The 24,732-nt window shown below is 49.3% G+C and overlaps 1 protein-coding gene and 1 long non-coding RNA gene across 10 annotated transcripts in view; one reads left to right on the top strand and one right to left on the bottom strand.

Annotated features, from left to right (window-relative positions):
• NLRC5 (NLR family CARD domain containing 5) overlaps nucleotides 1–24,732 on the bottom strand; it is an 86,043-nt gene that overhangs the window by 36,484 nt on the left and 24,827 nt on the right. For 6 of the 9 annotated variants that reach the window (XM_061138556.1, XM_061138559.1, XM_061138560.1 and 3 more), the window contains 16 exons: nucleotides 21,167–21,278; nucleotides 20,711–21,052; nucleotides 18,790–19,096; nucleotides 17,934–17,993; nucleotides 15,020–15,088; nucleotides 12,160–13,834; nucleotides 10,816–10,899; nucleotides 10,587–10,670; nucleotides 9,158–9,241; nucleotides 8,939–9,028; nucleotides 8,244–8,303; nucleotides 6,548–6,613; nucleotides 5,971–6,054; nucleotides 3,582–3,665; nucleotides 2,514–2,603; nucleotides 603–671 (listed from right to left, as the gene is read on the bottom strand). In XM_061138556.1, the coding sequence (XP_060994539.1) occupies nucleotides 603–671; nucleotides 2,514–2,603; nucleotides 3,582–3,665; nucleotides 5,971–6,054; nucleotides 6,548–6,613; nucleotides 8,244–8,303; nucleotides 8,939–9,028; nucleotides 9,158–9,241; nucleotides 10,587–10,670; nucleotides 10,816–10,899; nucleotides 12,160–13,834; nucleotides 15,020–15,088; nucleotides 17,934–17,993; nucleotides 18,790–19,084 (2,894 nt within the window). In that variant the 5' untranslated portion in view covers nucleotides 19,085–19,096; nucleotides 20,711–21,052; nucleotides 21,167–21,278. Of the gene's footprint in view, nucleotides 1–602; nucleotides 672–2,513; nucleotides 2,604–3,581; nucleotides 3,666–5,970; nucleotides 6,055–6,547; nucleotides 6,614–8,243; nucleotides 8,304–8,938; nucleotides 9,029–9,157; nucleotides 9,242–10,586; nucleotides 10,671–10,815; nucleotides 10,900–12,159; nucleotides 13,835–15,019; nucleotides 15,089–17,933; nucleotides 17,994–18,789; nucleotides 19,155–20,710; nucleotides 21,053–21,166; nucleotides 21,279–24,732 lie in introns of all 9 variants that reach the window. The other 3 variants (XM_061138561.1, XM_061138563.1, XM_061138558.1) reach the window with 2 other exon arrangements.
• LOC133054004 (uncharacterized) lies at nucleotides 622–11,489 on the top strand. The gene is made up of 3 exons (XR_009692365.1): nucleotides 622–882; nucleotides 7,933–8,094; nucleotides 11,306–11,489. It is a non-coding gene; the product is annotated as an uncharacterized LOC133054004 (long non-coding RNA).

The following is a 24,732-nucleotide window of genomic DNA, read 5'->3' as shown; positions in this document are numbered from 1 at the left end:
GTGAATTGCCTTAGTTTGCTGCCTGGTGCATAGTGAGTACTCAGTTAACCTTGGCTCTTAGTATCTTTGATCTTATCACCGTCAGTGCCTTCAAAGATGTCAGCCTCAGCGGCAAGCAAGCCGTCAAAAGCTCAGATCCTACAGAAAAAGACTGTAGTCGAACACTGAGTTGAGTCTCTGCCTGTGTGTTGGGCTGGGGCAAACCCAGGAAGGAACCCTGGAGGAGGCAAACACCCTCTAAACGGTCCTTGCACCAAAGGGAGCCCGAAGTTCTGACCAAAATCAGAGCTACAGGCCAGGGGGTCCTCTGGGTTTAGGCTGAAGGGCCTCGGTCTCCCATGAGGAGCTCTCTGGCTACTCCATCCCTGTCCCAGTCTGCATCTGGTACCCTAGGGCTTTCTTCAGGTACCACTTTGGGAAAGGCTCTTCATTCTTTGAGCCTCCCCTTCTGGGTAGCATCCCAGCCGAGCCTGCTGACTTCCTGCACTTTCGTGAATTTGTCATCCCCACCCGCCACCGCTGAGTTGCACAGTCCAGCTGCAGAGGTCAAGAAGGGGACGGTCCGGGCCGAGGGCTGGGCTGGGATGTTGTCAGGGCCCTACCTCTTCTGGATCCCCTCCTGCTCCTCCTGCTCGGGGGCAAACGTGAAGACCACAGTTTTGTGCAGCAGGCTGCAGAGAGAAGAGGGGAGGGAGGAGGCAGGAGGTTTACGGGGCTCCCTGAAGCTCTGCGTCATTTTTTCAGCTGGGCCTCTAAGGGGTCAGCCCCCTGCCTCTAGCTGCAGCACTTCCTCTGATTTGCCCTAACGTCCTCTGAGCTTCCTGGGGGCCTGGAGTCTTTCTACTGCAGAAATTTCACAAAGGTGTGGGCCCTCGTTTCCTGGTAAGTCTTTTCTTTCTCTGAAATCAAACTTCAGCTCTGCTTTCTCTCTGCCTCAGGCTGAAATCTCTCTCCCTCCTTCCTGTTCCTCTGTGCCCAGAGGCTGCGGGTGCTTGGCCCCACGTGGGGAGGCCACTGCCGGGCCCAGACGGGCACTGGGCGTCCACGGGAGGCTGTGACTGACAGCACAGCCCTAACCTCGCCTTCCCAACTGAATGTTATAGACACTGGGTTGGCCCAAAAGTTCATTCGGGTTTGAAAAACATGCATGAACTTTTGGGCCAACCCAATATATTTCCAATTACAAAAGTCATACTTCTTTCTGCTGGAGAACTTAGAAAATATAAGAGTAAAATAAAAAGAAAATAAAGAAAAATCACCCACAATCTCTTCCACATATCAATTACCACTGATGGTATTGATAACATGTGGAGTGGGCCCTTCAAGTCTTTTCTCTTCTTAATGCAGTTGACAGTCTTTCTTAAACAATGGATATATTTACAGGTTCTCTTTTAAAAATTAATATTTCAAAGGACACATGAAGCAAGGGTTACATGACGTTCACAGTTATTGGTGGGAGCTGGGGAGTTCATTATACTATTCTCCCTTTCAGTGTGGTTGAAAAGCTTTATTATATAAACAATGAATTAAAATTTTTATGTTTACTTAATAGGCCACAGTCTTCCCTGTGCACTAAAGCTGCAGCTGTATCATGGTTCCCTCAAGTTCTCTCTGGAGGCAACTTAGTCTATTTAACTAATAGCACTAACATCCTATTGTTAAAGATTTAAGTCATTTTCAGTTTTTCCTACTACAACCAAGACAGAGATGAACACCCCTGCAGGACTAAGTGTTTGCACGATCACGGTGACCTCTTCATCATAAATCCCTAGAAGTGAATGGAGTGACATCTGCAACACCATAGGGGCCTTTACTCAATTATTATATACAGCGAACCAGGGTCCTCTAATCTACCTCTTGGGTAAACTTGGTCTCCCTTTCCTCCTTTGAGGAGTGTTTAAAGCAGGACCTCCCAACTAAGAGGTCCTGAGAGCTCCTATGGGTGGGGACCATGTTGACATTTACTAACATCTGTCCTCAGCTGCCCAGATTGAACACAGAGACTTACAGAAATAAGGTTGGGCCCCCTTAGAAGCAGAGTCCTTTGGTCACTGTGTACACGATGTACTGAGGGTCTGATCTCGGGAGAAATCAACAAGGGGCAGAGGGAAGCATAACAGGGCAGATCCTCGGCCAGATCCCTTGGGGTGCAAGAATAGTACTAAAAGTTTGCCCCACCTGAGGCAAGGGGGCTTGTAAGTTACACCTCTGCCTCCATCATCAGCTATTCCTGGTTGGGGGGATAGGGTGGAGGGGTACCCTCCCAGGCATCACTGGATCTTATCTGCCCGGGTCTGTTCTCCAGAAGAGGTATAAGCTGTGAGTGGCCAAAACCTTTAGTAGCTGGGAACGGGCGCCCAGCTGTAAAGGGGGTCTGGGCAGGCAGCAGCAGCTTCTTCTACCAAAGGCCCACGGCCAGAAAGGATGCCGAGCACTTAGAGAGGGATGACGGGACAGCCTGGGGCTCCCCGCTGTGGGCGGCAGTGGTGATGGTGGTCCACGGGAGTTCCTACCTGATATGTAGCTCTGTCAGGGTTTGGCATGTGCTCACCACACTCAGCATACCCAGCACCCCGGCCACAGAAAGCCCATTGTCGCTGAGGCTGTGGGCAGGAGGAGGGAGGCAGCCATCAGCAGGTGGCTAGCGTCCCCGGCCCCAGGCAGCTCCGGCCCCCTCCTCCTGGCTCAGCAGCTGTCACTCTTGGAATGTCCTGGGTCCCTAACCAAGGGGTCTCAAAGGCTTCTGGCCCAGGTGAATGATTCAAGAGGCATGTGACCCCCTGCCCCACATAGAGAATAAAGTTCTCCAGCTGGAGCAATAAGCGCTGATTTACTGTTTTTGCCTCTCTGATCCTCAGTTTTCCCATCTGAAAAATAACCACCATTTTAATCCCATTTTTATCAATGGGGGAAACTGAGGCCAAGAAACACTAAGTTCCTTTCCCAGGATCACAGAGCTACTGAGTGACAGAGCCAGGGTCTAAATCCAAGGCCAAGAATCCAAATCACTGTTAACCTCAACACCGCCCCCCAACATAACTCACACTTGATGCTAAGAACCCAACACATCCCACCCAAACAGCACCCTATCCCATACCTTGCATCACCACAGCACATCCAATAGCCCACTACCCTTTCTTGTCATCCCACCACCACCACAACCTATCCTTTCAACCCCAAACCATATCCCCACCCTAACATACTACTTTCCACTCCAACATCCCAACCCAACACACCAGCACCCATCCAACCAATACCCTAAAGCTGAGCCAATAAAACACTGCACCCCACCCACCACAGGGCGGCTGTCAGGGCAAACTGGAACACAAGCTACCGATGTACACTGAACATGCTCTACAAGTACAAGGGGTTTTCATAACAGGACCTAGGTGGCGCATGCCAGAGGCAAGAGCAAGATGTGGCTGAACCACTCCAGCTACACTGGAGCTGGGAGAAAGCATGGGAGGTCATAGAGCAGCATCATTTCTAGCGGCTGTGGGCATGCGGATCAGGGGTGGCAGGGACAAGCTGGGGCTCTGCTGGGCCCTCCCTGGTACCCAAGAGTGGGGCAGGCAACTCACTCCAGCTTCTTCATGATGTGCAGTTGAGGAGCAGCCTCTGCCATCAGTTGACAGCCTTCATCTTTGAGCTGGTTCCCTGAGAGGCTGAGACAGAGGGGTCTGATGTCCTGTGCAGCTAGGGTGGGGTGCCCCCTCCACCCTCAGCATTCACACAGTCCCTCAATGACTTTAGTCAAAGTGTCACTCCAATAGATGAGACTCAGTTATAAAGAACACTGAAAGATTGTGTACTATACGCCTGAAACTGTCCTAGGTGCTTTCACAATGTTTGGATGTTTAATCCTCATAACAACCCTATGAAGTAGGCACTATTATTATCCTCACTTTACTGATGAGTAAACTGGCTTCCAGAGTGGTTGAAATATTCGATCAAAGTTGGACCTGGGATTTGAACTCGGGCAGCCTGACTTCAAGGCCCCACCCTCAACTGTTTCCCTATGCTACAACCTACATAATTACTTCTTGTGATGAGCTCCATGCTCATAGGGGGATCTGATCTAATCTGGGGAAAAGAGAAGACTTCCCTGATGTTTGAGCTACTTGCTAGAAAAACTAGGAGTTCAATAGGTAAGGGGTGGGGGAGAGACGGGGGAAGGGGGTTCCTGGTAGCAGGGAGAACACAGTCAAAGACCCTGTGGCATAGCACATTCAAGGACCTGAAAAAGAGCCAGTATGTCCAGGTTAAAGATTGAGTGGGGGCTTCCCTGGTGGCTCAGTGGTAAAGAATCCGCCTGACAATGCAGGAGACATGGGTTTGATCCCTGGTCTGGGAAGATCCCACAAGCTGCGGAACAACTAAGCCCGGGCACCATAATTATCGGGTCTGTGCTCTAGACCCTGGGAACTGCAATTACTGAAGCCTGCCTGCCGAGAGCCTGTGCTCTGCAACAAGAAAAGCCACTGCTATGAGAAGCCCATGCACTGCAACTAGAGGGTAGTCCCCCACTTGCCGCAACTAGAGAAAAGCCTAGTTGAAAAAAAAGCTGCAACTAGAAAAGCCTAGAGAAAAGCCTAGAAAAGTGCAGCAAGGAAGACCCGGCACAGCCACAAAAGAGTAAATAAACAAATTAAACAAAGAAATAAATAAGTAAGATTGAGTGGGAAAGTGGGGTCAGATGGGGCTTGTGGGGTTGCGGGCTGGTTCTGGGTCATACAGTATTTGAGGATTTGGGCTTTACCCCGAGCAAGGGGAAGGGGCAGGCAGCAATAAAAGGCAGTTCACTGCCAGGTGGAGGTGGCCAGGATGGAGGCAGGGAACCTAGTGAGGAGGCATCCAAGTGGAAGATGAGAGTGGTTTAGATTAGCGAGGTGGATGAAGAGGATGGAGAAAAGAGAATAGTCATGTCATGCCACATGTAGGATCTTAGTCCCAGATCATGTCGGGCCTTAGCTCCCCTATCAGGGATCAAACTCATTCCCCCTCCAGTGGAAGCGTGGAGTCTTAACCACTGGACCATCGGGAAAGTCCCAAGAGAATGTCCCAAGGGAACTATATAGGGGGAAGGACAACTCAGGATAGACTGGCTATAGGAGGAGGGCAAGGGGGCTGAGAGGTTGTCTGATCTGTGTAACCAGATGGGTGATGAGGCCCCCCTGCAGGTGAGAATACTGCAGGAGGGACAGGCTTGATGGTGGCTGGTGGAGGCTGGTGCAAGCTGGGTGGAAGTATGTGAGTTTGGTAAAAACCAGCTTTTAAGCCTGTCTTGGTTCTTGCAATGGGACAACATCAAGGCTGAAACTTTGGTCATCAAGGCTGCCTTCACTCCATCTTGCTCCATCCCAACTTCAAGCCCATTTGACTTTCTGGGATGATCCTGACAGGGGTCCCTTCCTGGTGACATTGTCAGGACCTCCACTGATCCCCAAACCACACTCTCAAAGGCGTCACCCAGGAGCTGGACGTCCTGAGAATTTTCTCCAGTCCCAAAGAGGTCATCTCATGCTACTCTGGGAGGAAGACAGGGTGAGGGGACCCTGAGGGTTGTGGTTTATAAGATAAGACCTAACTATCATGAGCTTTCTGCTTTGCAGATCTCTGTGAGGATAAGGACAGGAGTCAGACTGAGCCTGAACCCTGGCCTGGAGTCTTCCTAGCTTTGTGACCATGAGCAAATTTACCTTTCTGCGGCTAAATTTCCTCCATTATAAAATGCCCACAGTAGCAGTACTTACATCATAGAGATATAAGGATTAAATGAGAGGATGTATGTAAAAGTGCCTGGTACATGACAGGTGCTAAATAATGGTAGCCGTTCTGATGATCCGATTCCCCCAAATTCTTAATGAGGAGCATGCCCTTCTTCCCCACACCATCCACCCAAAAGGCCTTGCCTACGCTGCCCTGCCCTCCCCTTCCATCTCCTGTCCCAGTGGTCCCCATGATACTCACTCCACTTCATCCAGTTGTGGACCTTCCCGCAGCTGGGCTATGAGCACCTCCACATCATGGACTCCAAGCTGACACTTCTGGAGCCTGAAGTAAAGGTCAGAGCAGAGAAGCTCAAGGTCAGAAGCTACACCATGGCTCCTGTAGCTCTCAGTGTGGCTGCCGGGAGCTGGAGGAGCCAGGAGGCCGGCAGACCTAGGTCTAATCTTGGCCCTGTTTTTCAGTAGCCAAGTGACCTTAGACAAGGCACCTAACCTGTCTGAGACTCAGTTTCCTTCTCTACCAAATGGAGCTAATAACGTGTACTTTGCAGGGTTTTCAAAACAATTAAAATGACGTAATGGATATAAAATATTACAGTGCCAAGCATAAAGCAAAGGGCCATTGAATAACAGATTTTAGTGTTGTTCTTATGACAGATGCTCCTGGTTCAGGCCAGGATGGCTTACTCATATCCTTTTCCTGCCACACATCTGCTTTTCCCTTTATCTTCCCTGCCTGTGCCATGCCTCCTCTGGGAAGGTACCATCTTCCCCACATCATATCCTTCCCCTCAAGGCAATGGATCCCACCAAGGTACCTGAGTGCCAGGCTTCTCCTCTGAGCCTCTTTCCTCTGGTTGGCATTTCCCTGTAAGTCTGGGTCTCTGGCAAGAAAAAATCCAACATTGGCTCAGGAGACCCAGGCATGATGTACCAAACCTCTTCCCTTAGTTTCTAGGAAATGATAACCCTACAGCATGACCCACAGTCAATGAGTAACAAAGACGGCTGCTTGAAAGTATTGAAGGTGCTATTCAACAAAGCGGCAGAAAACAAGGTCTGCAATCAACTGGGACCTTGATTAAAATTCTGGTTCTGACATATTTAGCTGTGTGGCCTTGGGCAAGCCACTTCATCCATCTGAGCCTCCATTTTCTTTTTTCTAAAGTGGGATGACAACATCCAACACATAAAGTGATTGAAGGGTTGAATGAGACAACGTATCGTCGTGTGTCCAGCATAGGCATAAAACTGAAGCTTAGTAGAAAGAAGCTGTTATTGTTCAAGATGTGATAGTCTTCACTTGTACTATCTGTGGTTCAGAAGGCTGGGAGCATGGATGGTACATAGGTGCAGATGGTGGGAAACCAAGAAAGTTCTGGGGGCTGCAGGGAAGCTGGGGCATCATAGGTTTTCACCAACTTCGATAGTGGTGCTGTCCAGAAGAACTTTCTGCAATGACAGAAATGTTTTCTACTTGCGGCATCCACTATAGAGGGGAGCCACAAGAGTCACTCATGGCCATTGAGCCCTTGAACAGTGGCTGACGTGCCGCTGAACTGAAATGTTCATTTTACTTAATGCTAATTAATATAAAATTAAATAGCCAGAGGGGCATCATAGCTCTATGCAGTCAGAGGGTAAAAACATATTGGTCCTCCCAGATCCTTCTGAAAAAAGTGAAAGTGTTAATCGCTCAGTTGTGTCTGCCTCTTTACAACTCCCTGGACTATAGCCCACCAGGCTCCTCTGTCCATGAATTTTTCCAGGCAAGAATACTGGAGTGGGTAGCTATTCCCTTCTCCAGGGCATCTTCCCAACCCAGGGACCAAACCTGGGTCTCCTGCATTGCAGGCAGATTCTTTACCATCTGAGCCATCAGGGAAGGCCCCCAGATCCTTGAATAGGTGAGCAAATGGAGGCTCAGAGCCTTATGAGGACATACAACTTCATTCATCTCTTGAGTCTCACAAGGGGGAGGTGTGAGAGAAACACACACACAAAAATTTAATGGGATGGTAACTTCCCTATTTCTGCTCAGCCAGGAATGGCCAAGCTGGAATCCATGAACAGCTGAAACAGCCAGCATTTGCATGGCAACTGGATGCCAGCAGTGTTCTAAGCACTTTAAATGTGTTAATTTATTCAATTCTCAGATCAAGTCTAAGACGCTGAAACCATAATTGCCTTCCTTCTTTTTCAGTTGGAAGTGTTTCCCTGCCTAGTAATGCCAAGCTCACTGTGTCTTCATGCCCTCCCTAAGGGTCTGATCACTCTGAGACTTCTGAGGATACCTTCTCATCACAGGAGCTGGATATGGTCCAGAGACACCAGAGAAAGCTAAATCCTTGGCCAACTCTGAGAAGTAAGTAATTTCTCAGGGAAGCAGTAGCAAGAACCGCCCCCCCCCCATTCCAGTTCTTCTTAAGTTTTTTTGCAATTTTCCCCACAGCTGCCTAAGCCTAGATTGCTTCTCAGAATGAGCCCAGACCGGCTCCACCCCCAGCTTCTTACCCTTGTAGCTCAGCAGCTGTCTCTGTGGGTGGGGAGAGGAGGAAGATGAGGTCCGTCTCCCTGCAAGGTCAGACACGGAGCTGTGAAACCAGTACATCACCCCCACCTGTGCACCCCAGGCTGCCCCAAACATCCAGAGAAAGCTGATTTGTAATTCACAGAGAAACAGCAGAATTGGCGAAAGTGCTCAAACTCAGACATACACAATTGTGACTATGTCATTGCTAGATGAATCCTGAGTGTTTTAAAAAGCCAGGAAAACACTTTTTCTTTTTTTTGCTAGAAAAACAATAAAAACTAGGACTGCGGAGAGTTTCTACAGGAGTCACAGAGTTTCAGGATTAAGAGACATGACATTTGATCTACCCCGTGACCCAAACTGGCAATGGCATTTCAGCACCACGGAGAGCGACATGCGACTCAGGATTCCTTCCACTCTGCCAGTTGTTCCTAGATTTGGTGATTCATTCCCTCATTCATCCACCCATCCATCTATTTATCTTTCCATTCATTCACTATTTATTGAGTATGAGGTGCCAGCCTGAGTTAGGCTCTGGAGATATCAATGTGAGTAAAACAGACTCACGCATACACACATAGGTCTTAAAGACCAGTGGCCGCCTCCTTTACCCATCCCCTACTTTCTCCTCCCCTTTTTTCAAGACCCTGAAGGCCAGGACCCCAGTCTTGCTCACCTGACCTGGAGCATCCTGATGGTAGGGCACGTGACCGCCACCTTTGTCAAGGAGAGCAGTGTTGACACGGAGACACTGTTGCGGCTCAGGCTGCATGATTGTGGCAAGGGTGCCAGGAATGAATCCCCCTTCCCATCCACCCCAGACTCTCTCTGTCTCCAAAGAATGGGTGGGTGGGGGGAGGGTGTCTTAGGCAGGGGCAGTAGAAAGACTGCTTACTCAAGTTTCTGGAGCCGTGGTAGGTGAGAGAGTACCTTCACGATGTCCAGCACTTCCCTGTCCTTGAGCTGATTGTCCTGGAAGCTGCAGAGAGACCAAGGCCCAGTCCCTCAGCCCTGGAGTTGGGAGACTTGGGAGCCCCAGTTGGCAGGTGACAGGCATGGTCATCATCATGCAGGAGACACAAGACAGGGTCCCACAAGAAGTTCATGGTATCCAGCAGTTCCAGGTGGGAGGAGAGGCCCTCTGATGGCCTCACTTCTGTCCCTGTTCAGTCCCCCTGTGGGAGTTTCTGCCTGGGGGCCCAGGGGATGCAGATGATGGACAGTGAGGTCTCATGAGGAAGGGGTGTAAAGACCCAGGGCCCTGCACTCAGGGCTCTAACTCAGGATCTGCCTGAGACCTGAGTTCATCAGGGTCTCTAGGCTCCCAGGTGATGAGCAGACTGGGACACAGAAGAAGCGGCTTCTGGCCTCATCTCTGATTCTGATTCATCCAGAACTCTAGGTCAAGCACTGTCCTTTCTGACCTCACATTTCCCACCTGTCTGCAACCAGCTCTCCCTGGATTCCGAGCTGGAGGGACAAGAGAGATGAAGAGTGTAAGGGTAGCTCTGTGTATAACCACTTGGTCAGGACAAAGGATTGGTGACAGTGAACTTGTTGACATTTATTTTTCTTTTGTAATTATTGAGAGTGACCTTCATCTTTTCTCCAATCACCCAGAGTGACCATGAACAAAGACACCCAGCAGAGGGGGCGGAGTAGAGCTAGGTCCAGCTAATGCTCCTCTCAACAACCAGCGCACCCAGATGCTGGCTGCATCTGCCTGGACAAAGGGGTGACTTCTAAAGCTCATAACGGTGCCATATAAGGTAGCAGAGGTCCTGCCAGGGAACTGCTGGGGAGGATCCCTGGCCCCACCCTTCTCAGGTCACACATCACAGATACAAGGCAGGAGTATATTTGTGCGTATGTGTTTAGATGTGTATGTGGATCTAAGTGTGCAGGCATATTCTGCTGCATGTTTGCATGCAAGTGGGGCACGTACGTAAGTGAGCAGTGAGTTTAAGTGTACATACACACGTGCACTTAAGTGAAGGTATGTGTATGCTTCGTGCCTTTATGTGTACCCGCCCAGCACCTGCCTACACACTGCCATCCCTTCTCTCAGGGCCACAGAAAGAGGGAAGGGAGCCTCAAAACTCAAGCTCCTTCAAGATGGCCCCAAATATTAGCACTTCTCTGGGAGCCTTGAGTTTGGACCCAGTCCCATCTGTTTCTCAGGCTGATGCCTCCTCTCTCTGGGTCTCACTGAAGAAGTACTGGCCAGACTCTAACGGAATACACAGCACCCAGTCCAGGCCCAAGGGGGGCCCTGGGCACTGAAACCTCTCCTCAGCCAGCAAGCCCTCTTGGAGATCACTCACCTGACCTCCTCCAGCTGTGGGCAGAGGGGTAAAGCCTGCAGCAGGTGGCTGATGCCTCGAGCAGTGATCTTACTTCCTGCTAACCTACAGGGGAAGCAAAGATGGTGACAGGAATGGGGCTGGGGAAGGGGGTAGGCCAGGAATCTGCCCTGTGTAGGGTTGAGGGAAGGGAGGGGAGTTTCAAGCATCCCCAGCTGAGGATGCGTCTTGGTTCCAAAGCATGACTCACCCCAGCTTCTTCAGGCTCCCCATCGTTGGCAAGCTCCTGGAGAGGGCTTCTGCAAAGGCGTCCCCACACTTCCTACTCTTAAAGCTGCCACAGGAAGAGGCAAAGTGGCAGGAGATCAAGGATGGGCAGGGCTTAGAGGAGGCCGTCACTTACCCCTCCTCTGAGAGGAGGAATTTAACACAGTAATGGCAGTAGCAGCCGTAGTGATAGTTGTTGTAATTGCTGCAGTAGTAACAAATACATATATGGCAAACACTGCCGACTGTCCACCAAAACCTACCCTCCACCACCGCTGTAACTCTGAACATCATTTTCCAGACAGAGGTGGTGTTTCCCAGCCTCACCTGCAGCTCAGTATTGACCATACGACTCCAACTATGTTGTCACCACTGGAATGGGGGTGGAAAGGATGTGCCCTAGTTCCAGGATCAGCTTTAACACATTGGGCATGACTAATCCATCTTTTCTCTTCACTTTTCCCCCATGCCAGAGCACAGGTGTGTCTGTGACCATGCAGATCAAGATACCCTAGGAGATGATGGAGCAACCATGGAAGGAACCCAGGCTCCTGCATAATCATGGGAGCTGAGCCATCCCACTGACCTGGACCATTTACTTCTGAGTCTTCTATAAGAACAACAATAATAAAAAACTACATTATTTAATCCACTGTATTTGGCCAGGGAAGAGATGGTTTCTTTGTTACTGTACCCTAACCTTTTTTTTCTAGCTACTACACATATTGAGCCTTTACTCTGTGCTGGGAATTGTGTTAAGGGTTTTTCATGCATTCTCACAACAACCCTATGTGTTAGGCACAATTACTGATTCATTTGAGGGATAGGGAAACTCAGGTTGCAAGATTAAAGAACCTGTCCAAACCCAATAGATTCTAATAGCACAGCCTGGATTGGTGTTCCAGCCCATGACTGAGGGAAAGAAAGGGAAAGATTGAATCCAGAAACCATGACTAGAGGACATCTAACTAGACCCCAGAGTTCCTGGCAAGGCATGGAGCTTCCTCACTGTGTTGTAAGCTAAAGGGCAGTAAGGAGGGGCCCATCGGTTCTTTATATAATCAATTAATTAATTTGGTCATGCCACATGGCTTCTGGGATCTTAATTCCCCAACCAGGGACTGAACCTGCACCCTTGTCATTGAAAGCATGGTGTCCTAACTGTTGGACAACTGGAGAAGTCCCTGCTGTGATATTCAAGATTCTTGCTCTGCTTCTTTCAGCAGGGGTCTGCCAGACTGGCTGGCCTCCATTCCCCCCAAAGTCCAGTTCTCTCCCAGGGATGGTCCCCAGGTCCTCCCCAGAGCTCCGCTGTCCTCACTCTCACCTGAGATTCTCTACCTGCCCACAGCCTGCCAGGGTTTCAGGGCAGCGGGGCTCCAGGGGGCAGCCCTCAAAATCCAGGTGGATGGGGCCATCCCTGTGCCCCAGGATGTTGGTCAGGGAGGCCAGGTCAGCGTAGGTCAGCAGGAAGTTGTGGAAGGGCAGCTGCTGGGGGAGGCTGTGGGCCATGAAGCGAGCCAACTCAGGCTCCTGCGTCTCACCCACACAGTGACACAGCTCGACAACCTTGGGCCCCGTGAGCCGGCGGGTGGCCAACTTCCTCAGTGCCTGCAGGACTGCCGCCTGCTTGGCAGCCACCCACTCCTCCTCCCGCTGAGCCAGGAGGCTGAGGAAGGCACGGCAGGCGTGGGACGCCAGGCCGGCCAGAAAGGTGGGAAGGTGGTCCAACAGGCCCAGCCTGGCTTTGGTCCGCTGCACCCAGCGAGAATTCAGGGTGATGTGTTGGCTGAGGGCCTCTCTGTCCACCTGGGGGCTGGCCATCAGGTGCAGGGCCGCGAAGAACTCCTGCAGGCTGAGGTGGGAGAAGGCGTAGCCCGTGTCCTGGTGCCCGGGCCCCGTGCACACCCCAAAGGAGGTCAGCAGGCCGAGGTCAGCCCCAAAGGCCAGGGTGGATGCAGGGATGTCTCCTGCAGAGAAGATGACCTTCCCTGACTCCAGGCCACTCAGGGCCACCTCCCCGAGACCCAGCAGGGGCTCAGCAGGCAGGACCCCTGGGGGGTTGAGGGTGAGGAGCATCTGCACGTAGTTCTGCGTCATGGTAGGCAGGAGGGCCGCTGACTGGCCTGGAGACCTGTCCGGGAGCAGGTGATGGAGGCAGAGGCAGGCGACTCGGCACAGTGCGGGCACCGCACACAGGCTCCAGAGGTGTCTGTCCGCGCGCAGCTCCGCCAGGGCTGCCTCCTGGGACGGCTGGTCGCTGAAGAAGTGGTTCACGTACTCCTCCACCCGCGGGCCGTCGAAGCCCCACATGTGGACCGTGGCCACCTCGGTGGGCAGGCAGGCGGGCAGCTTCCCTGGACGGGACGTGGCCATCACCCAGCAGCCAGGCAGGAGGGTCCCACGGCAGAGGCGGGAGAAGAGGGTGAGGGCGGACGCCGGGTCCTCCGGATCCGCGGTCTCCTTGTTGGAGCAGGGCTGGAGGATCTCGTCCAGCCCGTCGAAGATCAGCAGGATTCCATCCGCGTTCTCCTTCAGGTGCTGGAAGACCGCCTCGGGGCTGGCCTCGGGCCTCAGGTGCACATCAAAAAGGAGCTGCGGCAGTGTCAAGGAACCTGTGATCAGGTTGAGCTGGCGAAATTCGAAAAGGAAAACGGCCTGGAAGCGGTCCAGCTGACCATCAGCCCACTTCCGGCAGAGCCAGTGGGCCAGCGTGGTCTTGCCCATGCCCGCCTTCCCCAGAAGCACCCTCACTCTCGGGCCCTTGCTGGCCTTGGTACTGAAGAGGTCCCGAATGTTCACGAGGGCGCCATCTTCTGCCTTGGGGTCCCCTGTCACGGCACCCTCCTGCGTGTGGAAGGGCGCCGAGGCGCGGCTCCACTGCAAGATTGGAGGGACGTAGGCTTGGTGGAAGGCCAACGGCTGCCCCGGCCCGGGGGTCCTGTCGCCATAGCGCTGCTGGGCAGAAGTTCTCAGTAGCTGCAGGTACCTCTTGGCCAACTCTGCAGGGGACAAGGAGATGGCATGAAAGCAGAAGGCCTCCCTACCCCCAGGTCCCCTTCCTCCCCCCAGCCCCCCTCCCCCTCATCAGGTGGTTGGGATCCTGTAGCCTCAGCTCTGCGTGTGGGTGTGGGTGTGGGCGTGGAGATGGCAAGGGCACACGGGTGGTCTTGTGCCACCCAAATTCCCAGAATTAACTGGCTGTACAGAAGCACAGGCTTTGGCTGCCATTCACACATGGAAATAATGAATGGGGACGTGTGGATCACGGCTCTTGTTTGTTTTGCAGCAACGCAAGTGGCGTACAGTTTTCAAAAAGATGGGAGAGAGGAAGGGGGGGCGCTTCCTTGGCAATATCTTATTGGAACAAACTTTTATGATGATTCCAGAGTAACCTGCCTTTGCCACCACCACTCCCCCCAACACTTCAGTTCTGCGAGGTCGAGGCTGAGCACCAACCACCTATGGACCCAGGTTCTGACCAATCAGAACTTCTAAAACCGGTCAACAGTCAACACCTACAGTGCCAGGTGTTGACTTGAACTGCTGAGTTATTTGGGAGACCTTTGGTAACTCAGGGGAGGGCTCAGGGTCACTGCTGAGGGACACTGGAGATGCCCACAGGGAGGGGGGACCCCTGACATAGTGTCCTGTTTTATATAGATGTGAATCCTCTGACCAGCTGTGAATCCTCTGGCTATGCCTGATGGGACTGGATATCACAGCTGGTGGGACAACTGGTGGAGAATGAGAGAAGCTTCTGTCTGTCCTGACTGGTCCTCAGTAGCCTCCATGTCTCCCCAGCGACCCCCGAGGCTTCTATCCCAGCATCCAGCTGAGCCCTAACCTACCTAGGCTCTCAATGAGAGCCTAGTTCTGAGGTCATGCTGGTCACATTGCTGGGGTTCCCTAAACCCTGAGGACCTGGAAGCAACCCCAGAAAAGCCTGGATGATGGAGCTGCAACCTCCCGGATGCTTTGAGCTCCCTCATCTCTGCAGGAGCCCTGCCCCTGGGGGCTTGGCAAGGCCTCCCTGCCAGATCCACTTCTGTCCTCTGCCCATCCAGGACCTCCTGGGAGCCTGGAAGACAAGAGCCCCTGACCAGCTAGAAGCCTGTGATCAGGGGACAGAGTCCAGGGTCTGGGTCCTTGCCCCAAGGCAATCCACTTCCCACCTTCGTACCCACCTTGTTGCTGCTTCCTGAGCTGTTTTGGACGAGGTGAGGACCCACAGCTCTGATGAGGCCGCTTGAGGCCTGGAAGGAAAGAAAGGAGGAGTAAGGGGTGAGGATTGGGGGCCCGGGCTGAGGAGGTACCCAGCACTTTCAGGGAGCTCCAATCCACAGACAGGCAGCAGCCAGACAAGTATATCTACACTCAAGGACTGAGTGAAGGCCGACAGCAAGCCAAGGCTGTGTCCACATCAGCTTCTGTCTGCAGAGGGGTCCCTGGGCCCAAGTGAGAGGGCTGGAGGCTCTGGGCCTGGGGACCTCCCAGCCCAGAATGCAGGGAGCCGGGCCCGCAGCCAACAGCCTTAAGCACTAAACGGCTTGGAAAGGACCCAGCTCTGTCAAGGGCACCCCTGGTTAGAAAAGTGGAGCTTCCCCCAGGCTTGGTCAGGCCTGTGCCCGCCCTCCTGCCCCCGTGTGCTTTATCCCCCTTAGTTCCCCTCTTCCACATGTCCTCACTGCTCTTACTAGTCTCATGAGTTCTTGTCTGGGTGCATGGATTTTCAAGAGCTAATACTTTTCTGAAGAGGTTGGGAAAGGGAGGAGAACAAGAATGAAGGGGAGACAGAAAGGAAGGGAGGAAGAAAGATAGAGGACGAAGAAAGGATTTTAAGAAGTAAAGCAGGGGACTTCCCTGGTGATCCAGTAGTTAAGACTTCACCTTCCAATGTAGGGGGTGCGGGATGGGTTCCTGGTAGGGGAGCTAAGATCTCACAAGACTCAGGACCAAAAAACCAAAATGCGGAAGTAAAGTTGTAACAAACGTAATAGAGACTTTAAAAATGGTCCACATTAAAAAAAAAGTCTAAAATAAAATAAAAGAAGTAAAGGTGGATACTCCTACAGCCAGGCATTAGTGATCAATCAGACTGGCCCTGAAGCAGGCCCCTTAGCCTGCCAGGTGTTAAATTTGTAGTTGCTGGTTTGTGGGGAAAGCCAGGGGTCCCAAAGAGGGGCTGCAGTCAGTCTAAGAGTGTATGCATATGTATATATATATATATATATAGCCAAATGTGTATACTTGGCTACATTGTGTGGCTTGCAGGATCTTTATTCCCCAGCCAGGGACTGATCCTGGGCCCTTGTCAGTGAGAGCACAGAGTCCTAACCACTGGACTGCCAGGGAATTCCCTTGTATTTCAAATTTTAATAAGTCTTCTACTAATAAGGGACTCCTTAGCTAAATATCAACCAGACCTAGTTACAGCCAGGTGACAATTATGCCATCTCAGTGACAAGGGACAGAAGGACCAGGTATCAGTTTTGATTTCTTGGGGAGCTAGGATAGGGCTTCCCTGGTGGCTCAGTGGTAAAGAATGAGCCTGTAATGGAGGGAACGTGAGTTCGATCCCTGGGTTGGGAAGATCCCCTGGAGCAGGGAATGGCACCCCACTCCAGTATTCTTGCCTGGAGAATCCCAAGGACAGAGGAGTCTGATGGGCTACGGTCCAAAAGGATGTTTTCTGTTAAAGCCTGGTGATGTTGCTACCATGTACACCTGTAAATAAAAAGTCAGTATTTCTATAGAAATAAAGGTTCTGAACCCACAGAAACATCATACTCAATGGTCAAAGACTATAAGTTTTTCCTCTAAGATCAGGAAAAAGGTATTCATCACGCCTATTCAACATAAAACTGTCAGTTCTAGCCAGAGCAATTAGGTGAGAAAAAGAGAGAAAAGACGTCCAAATTGAAAAAGAGAAGTAAAATCATCTCTGTTTGCAAATGATAGGATCTTATATGTAGAAAACCCTAAAGACACCACAAAAAAAAGCTGCTAGAACTAATAAATGAAACCAGCAAAGTAGCAGGAATAAAAAGTCAACACACAGAAGTCAGCTACATTTCTATACACGAACAATCTGAGGAAAAAACTACCAAAACAATTCCATTTACAATAGCATCAAAAAGAACCAGTACTTAGGAATTAACTTAACCAAGGAAGTGAAAGATTTGTACAATGAAAACTACAAAATGTTGCTGGAAGAAACAAAAGAAGATATAAATAAATGAAACGATATCACATACTCATGGATTGGAAGACTTACTAATGTTGAAAATATCAATACTATCCCTTGGAGCAGAAAATGGCAGCCCCCTCCAGTATTCTTGCCTGGAGAATCCCACGGACAGAGGAACCTGATGGTTACAGTTCATGGGGTCCCAAAGAGTCAGACACGACTGAGTGCCTCTCACATGGCCTGATGGTTGTGCAACAATGTGAATGTGTTTAATACACTGAACTGTACACTTTAAAATGGTTAAGATGGTAAGTTTGATGCTATGTAATTGACCATGGTTAAAAAAGAAAGATGGAACAAAAAGGAAAGAAAAGTTCTGAAGAGTGTGGTGAATCAGTGAGATGGACCATCTGATCACTGAGATCTCTGTGCCCCACCAAAAAACCAGTCAGAGGCTCCCTGGGTGTGGACGGCAGACTATGGGTCAGTGTCAGGCCTGAGGGTGTCCGAATGGTGAGAGGCCTGCGTCTGTGGGCTTGGAGCCTGAGGCCCTGAGGTTTGGGAACAGGGAAGTGAGAACGGGCTTCCCCAAGTGAAACCAGGTGGGGGATTCCGGCAGTGGCTAAAGGCGGGCTGCCAACCTCAAACTCTCCCAGGAGGCTCCAGGTGAGACCCATGGGAAAAGCTATCAGACATGCCAAAGCCTTGAGGGGCAGAAACGGGGTGCAGGCGAGGCTGGGAGCCCTGGTGAGGGGCATGGGAAATGTGCAAATGGGTCCAAGCATGAGGAAGCTAGTTTACAGAAAATGGTTCTGACCAGCCACCACCAGCCTGTTCTGGGTTTGAGGTGGGGGACTTAGCGTGCACCCACCCTCCACATCCCACCCCTACTCCCCAACCCCAGGCCTTACCAGGGTGGAGCTGAGAGTCTGATTGGCTTTCCTCGCCAATTTCCAGAAAACTGGGGAAGCCTGAAAGAGGGAAGGAGATGATATGCCATGGGGATGTGCGAGGATGCCCTGGGACCAGCTCTGGCCCCGTGTCTGGCTCAGGGCTCATCCCTCAGGGGGTGTTCCTAGCACGCCAGAAATCTACACTTGGCAATCCGTGGAGGGCACAGCTGGCAGTGAGCCCTGAAGGCAGCTGTGGGCAGAAATACGTGCATATCTAAAGGTCTGTGCACATACAAGTATGTGGGTGCATGCACATGTGTTCATTCATGCCTGTGCACAAGTACACACCTGTGTATCCACGCATGTGTACACCGTGCACCCCCACCTGGCCTGTACTCTGCCTGCAGAGTTATTGAGTGAGCTCTCGCTTCCTCTCCAAGAACACAATCACTGTTCTGAGCTTCCCCACCGTGCTCTGTAAATGGAAGAGCCCAAGGGACGTTCACTGAACAGGACAGAGTCCAATCAGGTAGGACTGTTTTTTTTTTTTTTTGCAAAAAGAAACCTCTTGGGCAGTATGGGCTATCAGGAATTTCCTGGCAGGAAGGAGTCACCTGGTCCTTTCTCTCTGCATCCTGCCTTTCTGGGCAACTGGGGTGGTACCAGGTGGAAGGAGGAGTCCTCCAGGCCCCCAGCAGACTCGGTGGCATTAGGGCATTTGCTCTGGGAGGTGTACAGAAACACGGAAGTTTGTTCCTGGTTGGCCACACATCTCTGTGTGACCCAGGCAAGTCCTGGCCTCGCCTGGGGCTCTCTGGCTCCCCCGGCCCTGGGCACTAGCTGGCAGCATTGCACCTCCCATGGCCACTCTTACCATCTTCGTGGCCCCACGTGCTCATCAGCGGCACCTCCATGTCCAGCGGCACATCCTGCTCCATGCACAAGCAGTGGATGAATGACTTCCAGGTGGTCGGACCCTGGGTATGCAGCTTTTGGAGTATCAGGATGACCCTCTGTGTGGGGTCTAGGGCCTGATTTCTGGAGCCCAGGTCCACGTTGGGGAGGAGTAACTTCACCTTGGCGTTTAGCCATTCTAGGTCTCTGCTGAGCAGCCTCACGAGACATCCATGCAGGTTCCTGTTGCCCAGTTGGAGACTAATGGGGTCCATGAGGAGCTGACCCTGCAGGGACCATGTAGGCAGGTGAGCTGCGAAGTAGGTGAGCTGGGGGACAGGTGAGCTGGGGGAAAGCCAGGAGCAGCAGTCAGAAATCACTCCCCACAGCTAAAGAGAAGAGAAGCGATGGACACAGAAGATAGAGAAGTGGTCTCTCTGTAGTGTCTTGATGCCATTGCCCAGAGCTCAGGCCCAGAAATTAATCTCCTTCTTCTGTATTCTCTGCCAAAATAATCCATGCCTATGTCATGGGTCCGGATGGTTTAGTTCATCCCCTGTGGATGATGCCCTGATAATGCTTTATTTGTTCTTATTTCTATGGACCCATTTGTGCTGCTCTCTGTCTGAGCTAAGTTTTCTCTGGCAGAAACAACTAGCTGTCCCCCCATATTTGTTCTTCTCTTCTTTCTTAGTACTAGAACCCCTAAATTTTCCCTAGTTATCTGAAATAGACTATTTCCCAGCCTCCCTTGCAGCTAGATATACTCATGTAATTAAATTTTGGCCAATGAGATGTTGGTGGAAATGCTGTATATCATTCTTAACCTCTTCTTGTTGACTGGAACGCTGAGGTGATGGCCAAACCTTGGGCAGCAATACTGGATTGTGAGGTAGAAGCCAGCACTGAGGAAGGTGGAGAGTAAAGCTTTCCTGTCCTCGACTCTCTGACTTTGAATTTCTAATACATGACAAGGAAATTCATTTCTGTTCTGTTTAAAATACTGTTGCTTAGGCCCTTTCGCTATTCACAGTGAAATATAATCCTAGCTAATACAGACCCTCTCTTCTCTCTAAGCAAACTCTCCCCTTCTAAACTGGAACTCAAACAACTTGCTGGTAGGAGTATTAAAATGAGGCAAGAAGCACTTATTTTGTGAAAGCTTAAAAAGTCTTAAGACCCTTTGATTCAGCAATTACATTTCTAATATGCTGGCCTTGGGACACAATCATGGACTTAAACAGAATTTTTAGTTACAAAGCTGTGCACTGTAAGAGTATTCTTAATAGTTAAAAACTGGAAGCAACCTAAATATCCAACAGTTAGAGATTAACTGGTTATCGACCAGTTAATCAGATCAGTTATCAGATCTAGTATATTCTAGTGGAATATACTAGAACATTTCCAAATGTACTTTCTGGCACTATTGTCTTAAAAATAGAGATAAACGCTCAGAAAGCATTTACTGTGTGTTAGGCACTGTTTTATGTGCTTTATGTGTCTCATCAAATCCGCACAACTCCAGAGACTTCATTTCTAACTCTGAAAAAGATAGGAGGCCCATGCAGGGACCAGTCTTATCAACTCCCAGACGCTGGGGCCAACACCATGGGTTCTGGGGTTCAGACTCCAGCTTCTGCCTTAACCCCCAGCAGAGACCTAGTGGGCACATGTCCCCAGCTCCTTCTGGTCACCCCTCTTCAACCAAACTAATAGCAACAACTCCTTGCTCAGGCACAGAGTTTGAGACTTCAAGAAATATGCTCACGTCTATGGCATGGGCAGGGATCACCGTCCCCACTCATCAGATGAAAAGGCTAAGCTGGGGACGGGTAAAGGACATACCCGAGATCATCATGTAAGTCCATGGAGGACACATGCTCAGAACTGAGATTTCTTACCTCTCAGGCCAGTTAATTTCCAAGGCTTGGGAATCCTAGGCGGCACCAGACAAGGGCTAATCGCTGGCCTCTGTGTGATCTTGGCACAAGGATGAGACCACGGCCTTCGGCATGGCTTCTTTTCCGGGCTAGAGTGTCCAAAGTCCATGCGGCCCATAAAGAACTCATCCAGGGCAGCAAGGTGCCAGGCGGAAGTGAGGAGTGCCTGGATGGTATAATTTCTGGGAAAGTCCTTCAAATTCAAATTTCTCCCCCAGCCAGTCTAACATGATGCCTTTGTTTCCACCATGAGTGCTCTGTCCCCTTGGAGTAAGACATTAAGCTCTTTAAAAATAACCAGCCCTGGAAGAAAAAACACGTTATATCATTATTGGTCATTGTGAAAGTCAGTAGCAAACAGCCTTGGAAACAGAGGATTATAGTAGAAAGATCCTCAGTGAAGTGATGGTCACGGACCTGGCTCCCTGGTTCATCACAGATGATCTAGGATGTCCACAGAGAGGGTCTCCTGAGTTCCTGGGCCAAGTCCTGGAGCTGAATTTTCAGGTTCTTCCCATAGGATAGGCTCCTAAGAGAGAGGAGACAGACCACTCTATCATCATTATTCCACATCCCAAGAGGAATTCTGTAAAGAAGGCACTGACCCTTATTCCTAACTCCTCTGAGGACATCACCCCAGAAACAGCCTTCTCATCTTCATGTACAGATCTTATTCTTCCCCAAGCAAGATTCTTCTTGTCCCTGGACTGGGCACAGCCCAGCCCTCCGCGGTGTCACTTCCCACCACATCTGGCCCAGAGGATGCCCCTCTTACTCTGCCAGTTTGAATATTCCCCTTACAGTGACTTGTTACGTCACTAAATACCCCTCCAATCCAGTAGATTTATTACAACTAATTTATGATATGAAGATGGAATAACCCTTACCAAAGATGTCAGCCTTCTTTCCTAATAAAACCTCAAAGAGGTTAGAATGTGCAGTTTTCTCTCTTAATACATCATGAAGAAGTTTCTAAATAATTGAGAGTAAACATCCTTCTTAATGAGAAAACCCAGAGGTACTGATCACTGTCTCACCAAGAGAACAATAAAATGATGATCATTTTATTAGTTTTATTGTATTAGCTCCTTTATTATAATAATTATAAATGCAGTATGACCTGTAGAAATTGTGAATCACTGTAATTTATATAATATTTTATATTAACCATATCTCAATAACAACTAAAATAAGGACATTCCTGGTGGTACAGTGGATAGGAATGTGCTTGCCAATGCAGGCAATGTGGGTTTGATCCCTGGTCTGGGAAAATTCCACATGCCATGGAGCAACTAAGCCCATGTGCTACAACTCCCGAGCCTGCACTCCAGAACTCCTGAGCCCGAGGGCTGCGATTACTGAAGCCCATAGACTAGAACCTCTGCTCTGCAACAAGAGAAGCCACAGCAATGAGAAGCCTACAGGCCTCAACCAGAGAGTAGTCCCCGCTCACCACTTTTAGAGAAAGCCCATGGCAGCAATGAAGATCCAGCATAACTGAAAATGAAAATAAGCAAATGGCGCTTCCCCGGTGGTTCAGTGGTAAAGAATCCGCCTGCCAACGCAGTAGACACAGGTTCAATCCCTGATCTGGGAAAAGCCCACATGCTGTGGAGCAACTAAGCCTGGGGGCCACAACCATTGGGCCTGTGCTCTAGAGCCCAGGAGCTGCAACTACTGAGCCCACATGCCACAAGTACTGAAGCCTGTGCTCTGCAACGAGGGAAGCCACGGCAAGGAGAAGCCCGAGCACTGCAGCTAGAGAGTAGCCCCCGGCTGCCACAACTCAAGAAAAAAGCCCCAGCAGTAATGAAGACCCAGAACAGCCATAAATAAATAAATAAATAAGTCTAAAATAAAATGGCACTGGTACAAACGTCTATGAAACATAGCTTCAGCGATCTTGTCTAACAGTAAGGGACGGACAAAAGAAAAGATGGCTAAAAAGTATATGGAAGAATGGAAGAAAGGCAAAAGATCAAAGGATGCACTGATGGAGTATCTAAGAAGTATGAGGAAGGTAACAACAAAGTTCCAGACTTTAGATCAATCCACATCAACAGGGAACATTTTTTTTTTCCATTTATTTTTATTAGTTGGAGGCTAATTACTTTACAATATTGTAGTGGTTTTTGTCATACATTGACATGAATCAGCCATGGATTTACATGTATTCCCCATCCCGATCCCCCCTCCCACCTCCCTCTCTACCCAATCCCTCTGGGTCTTCCCAGTGCACCAGGCCCGAGCACTTGTCTCATGCATCCAGCCCGGGCTGGTGATCTGTTTCACCCTTGATAATATACAGGTTTCCATGCTGTTCTCTCCAAACATCCCATTTTATAGAGAGCCCAGAAATAAACTCACACAGCTACGGTCAATTAATCTTTGACAAAGGAGGCAAGAATACAATGGGGGAAAGACAGTCTCTTCAGCAAGTGGTACTGAAAAAGCTGGACAATTGTATGTAAATCAATGAAATTGATTTCCACCTCACACCATGCACAGCAATAAACTCAAAATGGCCTAACAATTATACAACATGACACCATAAAACTCCTAGAAGAGAAGATAGGCAAAACCTTCTCTGACATAAATAGCACCAATATTTTCTTAGGTCAGTCTCCCAAGGCAATAGAAATAAAACCAAAAATAAACAAATGAGACCTAGTCAAATATACAAGCTTTTGTATAGAAAAGGAAACCATAAACAAAACTAGAAGACAACCTATTGACTGGGAGAAAATATCTGCAAATAATGCAATAGACAAGGGCTTAATTTCCAAAATATACAAACAGCTCATACAACTTGGTAACATAAGAAAGAATTCAATCAAAAAATGGGCAGAAGATCTAAACAGATATTTCTCCAAAGAAGACACATAGATAGCCAATAGGCACATAAAAAGATGTTTAACATTGCTAACTATTAGAGAAATGCAAATCAAGACTATGATGAGGTACCACTTCACACCAGTCAGAATGACCATCATTAAAAAAGTCTACAATAAACAAATGCTGGAGAGAGTGTGGAGAAAAGGGAATCCTCCTACACTGTTGTAAATTGGTGTAGCCACTATGGAGAACAGTATGGAAAGTCTTCAAAAAACTAAAAATAGAGTTACCATGTGATTCAGCAACCCTACTCCTGGACAAAACCCAGACAAAACTGTAATTCAAAAAGATACACATATTGCTCTGTTCATAGCAGCACTATTTACAATAGCCAAGACATGAAAACAACCTAAATGTCCATTGACAGATGAATGGATAAAGAGTATGTAGTACATATATACAATGGAATACCACTCAGCCATAAAAAGAATGAAATGGTGCCATTGGCAGCAACATGAATTGAACGAGATTATCATACTAAGTGAAGTAGGTTAGAAAGAGAAAGAGAAACACCATTTGATATTACTTATATGTAGAATCTAAAATATGACACAAATGGAACAAAACAAGAACAGACCCACAGAGAATAGACTTTGGTTGCCAGTGGGGAGGGGCAGTGGGGGAGGGAATGGATTGGGAGTTGGGGATAATCAGATGCAAACTATTATGCATAGAGTAGATATAAGACAAGGTCCAGATTCTTTACCATCTGAGCCACCAAGGAAGCCCATGTATAGCACAGGGAACTACATTCAATATCTATAATAAACCATAATTGAAAAGAATATGAAAAATAACACAGACATATATATAACTGAATCACTTTGCTGTAGAGCAGAAATTAACAACACTGTAAGTCAACTATACTTTAATAATATAAATCTTAAAAAAAGAAGAGCACATTCTAATATAACAGAGGTAAGTACTGTACTTGGAAATAAAAAAAAAAACACACAGCCAGTTGAAGAGCTATTGGGGTAATAATGGTTTTCTTAGAAAAGAAAACTGTCAGATTCTAACGGAAGAAATGAAGAAAAGTATGAACAAATTGAGATAAAGCCTTGCTATGGACTGAATGTTTGTGTTCC

The sequence above is a fragment of the Dama dama genome, chromosome 4, assembly GCF_033118175.1.
Source record: "Dama dama isolate Ldn47 chromosome 4, ASM3311817v1, whole genome shotgun sequence".
Taxonomy (NCBI): domain Eukaryota; kingdom Metazoa; phylum Chordata; class Mammalia; order Artiodactyla; family Cervidae; genus Dama; species Dama dama.
The sequence above is the reverse complement of the archived record's forward strand: the minus strand, read 5'-3'. Positions and strand labels throughout refer to the sequence as shown.